The 2,303-nt window shown below is 44.3% G+C and overlaps 1 protein-coding gene across 1 annotated transcript; it reads right to left on the minus strand.

Annotated features, from left to right (window-relative positions):
• Positions 1–227: 227 nt before the first annotated feature.
• Positions 228–1,521, minus strand: LOC128745253 (argininosuccinate synthase). The gene has a single exon (XM_053842281.1). The coding sequence runs from the start codon at positions 1,519–1,521 to the stop codon at positions 286–288; it is 1,236 nt and encodes a 411-aa protein (XP_053698256.1). The 3' UTR covers positions 228–285.
• Positions 1,522–2,303: the final 782 nt, after the last annotated feature.

The following is a 2,303-nucleotide window of genomic DNA, read 5'->3' on the forward strand; positions in this document are numbered from 1 at the left end:
AACAGCCAACAGAGCAGACAGTATATGAGCCTTACAACAGGGTTTGGCACTGGTCACTGGCTTCGCTGGATGGGAGGAATAGGGCTACTGTCAATATACGTGCTGTGAGAATGTGTGGATCCGATTTTTTCGGAAATCAATATAAGCGTTGTTACACTCATTCTGCAGTAAGCGGCCTGTACAAGGGAACAGTTTTGTTTACATTCTACAAACACGAACTACTGAAGCATAGTTAAGCGATTTATTGCTGAAGGTAGGTTACAAGCTTATTGGAAATAAAACAAACTATTTTGTGTTAGCACTTCCGAACACACGGTGATGTTCCTTTAGGCGCATGGCATTAACTTCGATAAATCCGGTCGCGGCATACGGCGACAGAGTACCGTGGACATCCATCGAGGCCAGCTCCTGATTGTACACACTGTTGGTAGATTCCCGGGAGACAGCCATTGCGCGACCTTTGAAAATTTCCACCACAACTTTACCGGTAACATTCCGCTGAGAAGCGACGAGACAGGAACGCACGTACTCCGCTTCCGGTGAATACCAGAATCCATTGTAAACGTAGTCCGCCATTCTGGATGCCAAGTAAGACTTAACTCGGAAGATTTCCCGATCCAAGCAATATACTTCTAAGTCTTTGTGAGCAACATAAAGAATTGTACCACCAGGGGTTTCATACACTCCTCGCGATTTCAAACCCAGGAATCGATTTTCCACTAAATCAACCCTTCCTACACCATGTTCTCCACCGATTTTATTCAAAAACGTGAGAATATCGAAGGGTTCTTCCATTGTTTTACCGCTGATCAGTTCAGTGGCACGTACCGGAACGCCCTCCTTAAAAATGATCTCCACGGTTGTTGGTGTATCGGATCCCTTCAACGGCGACACTGTCATTTGGTACAGCTCCTCCGGAGCTGCCAACGATGGATCTTCCAGCACACCTGACTCATAACTGATGTGAACGATATTCGCATCCATCGACCAGGGCGCCTTCGGCGTGGCGCTAACTGCAATGTTGTTCTTCTTAGCATACTCCAGCAAATCCTGGCGCCCCTGAAAACGTTCGCAAAATTCCGGCAGTCGCCAGGGAGCAATCACCTTGATCGTCGGATTCAACGCATAGCAGCTTAGTTCGAATCGAATCTGATCGTTACCTTTGCCGGTTGCTCCATGTGAAACGTACGGACAGCCGTACTGCGCGGCCGATTCGATCAGTCCCAGCGAAATGCAGGGTCGCGCTAGCGAAGTTCCCAGCAGATAGCGATCCTCGTAGATCAGCCCCATCTGAAGGGCCGGCCAAACAAATTTCTCCACAAACAGTGCCTTCATGTCTTTCACGATGACGTCTTTGGCACCGATTCGTAGTGCCTTTTCACGGGCCGCCTGGAAGTCTTCCTCCTGACCGACGTCGGCCATGAAGCAGATCACTTCGTAGCCGCTTTCCAGCAGCCACTTCAGGATGCAGCTCGTATCCAGTCCACCGGAATAGGCGAGAAGGATTTTTCCTTGAGACATGATTCTGGGGATTTGTGCACCGTTCGACGATCGTACCGTAACTGATTGGCCAGCCGCGAGCACTGCCGGTGAGGTAATTTCCTACTTATTTTTGTTTACACTGACAGGGTTATCTTGGAATGTTCAGTAATCTGACTGAGGACGGTGGTTTTCGAAGATCGGAGCAGCGTTTTGCATTCTGGCCTTGAGCTTGGCGCAGTGGCTTGGCGTAGAGTGAGGTTATTAGGTTATCAATAGCGACGGGAGACGTTTTGTTTGTTTGCAATACATTTGAAAAATAATCCAATAATAACCGTATGGTGCATTGCACTTCACACAAGGCGCAGATTATGCAACGTGATGCCTTTACAGTGTGTTAGAGATAATGACTTTATTTATAAAATAACTTGTATTGAGCTTGACCCTTTACAATTTGAATGATGCTTTCAGCATGCTTCTAGTGGATCATTCCTTTTCACATTAAATTAATTTTTAAAAAGGGTGTTAGGTGTTTTAATAATTTACTGAAACCCTTTATATCGTTAATATTTGGCGTATAAATTATAATCAATTCTTTGAATTTATGGTTCATAACCTCAAAAAATACTCACTCAAGACTGATTTTAAATAAAAAAATTGATGTGTAATTCGTCTTTAAGATCAAAATATCGTTTTCTTCGTGAAGTGAATGTGATAAAACTGTCCCATAGCGTAGCAAATTTTGAGTTAAACTTTTTCGAAGAACTTAAGCAGCACAACATGTTTATCAATTTCTAATCTTTTATTGATATTTTTTTATGGTA

The sequence above is a fragment of the Sabethes cyaneus genome, chromosome 1 (genome assembly GCF_943734655.1).
Source record: "Sabethes cyaneus chromosome 1, idSabCyanKW18_F2, whole genome shotgun sequence".
NCBI lineage: Eukaryota > Metazoa > Arthropoda > Insecta > Diptera > Culicidae > Sabethes > Sabethes cyaneus.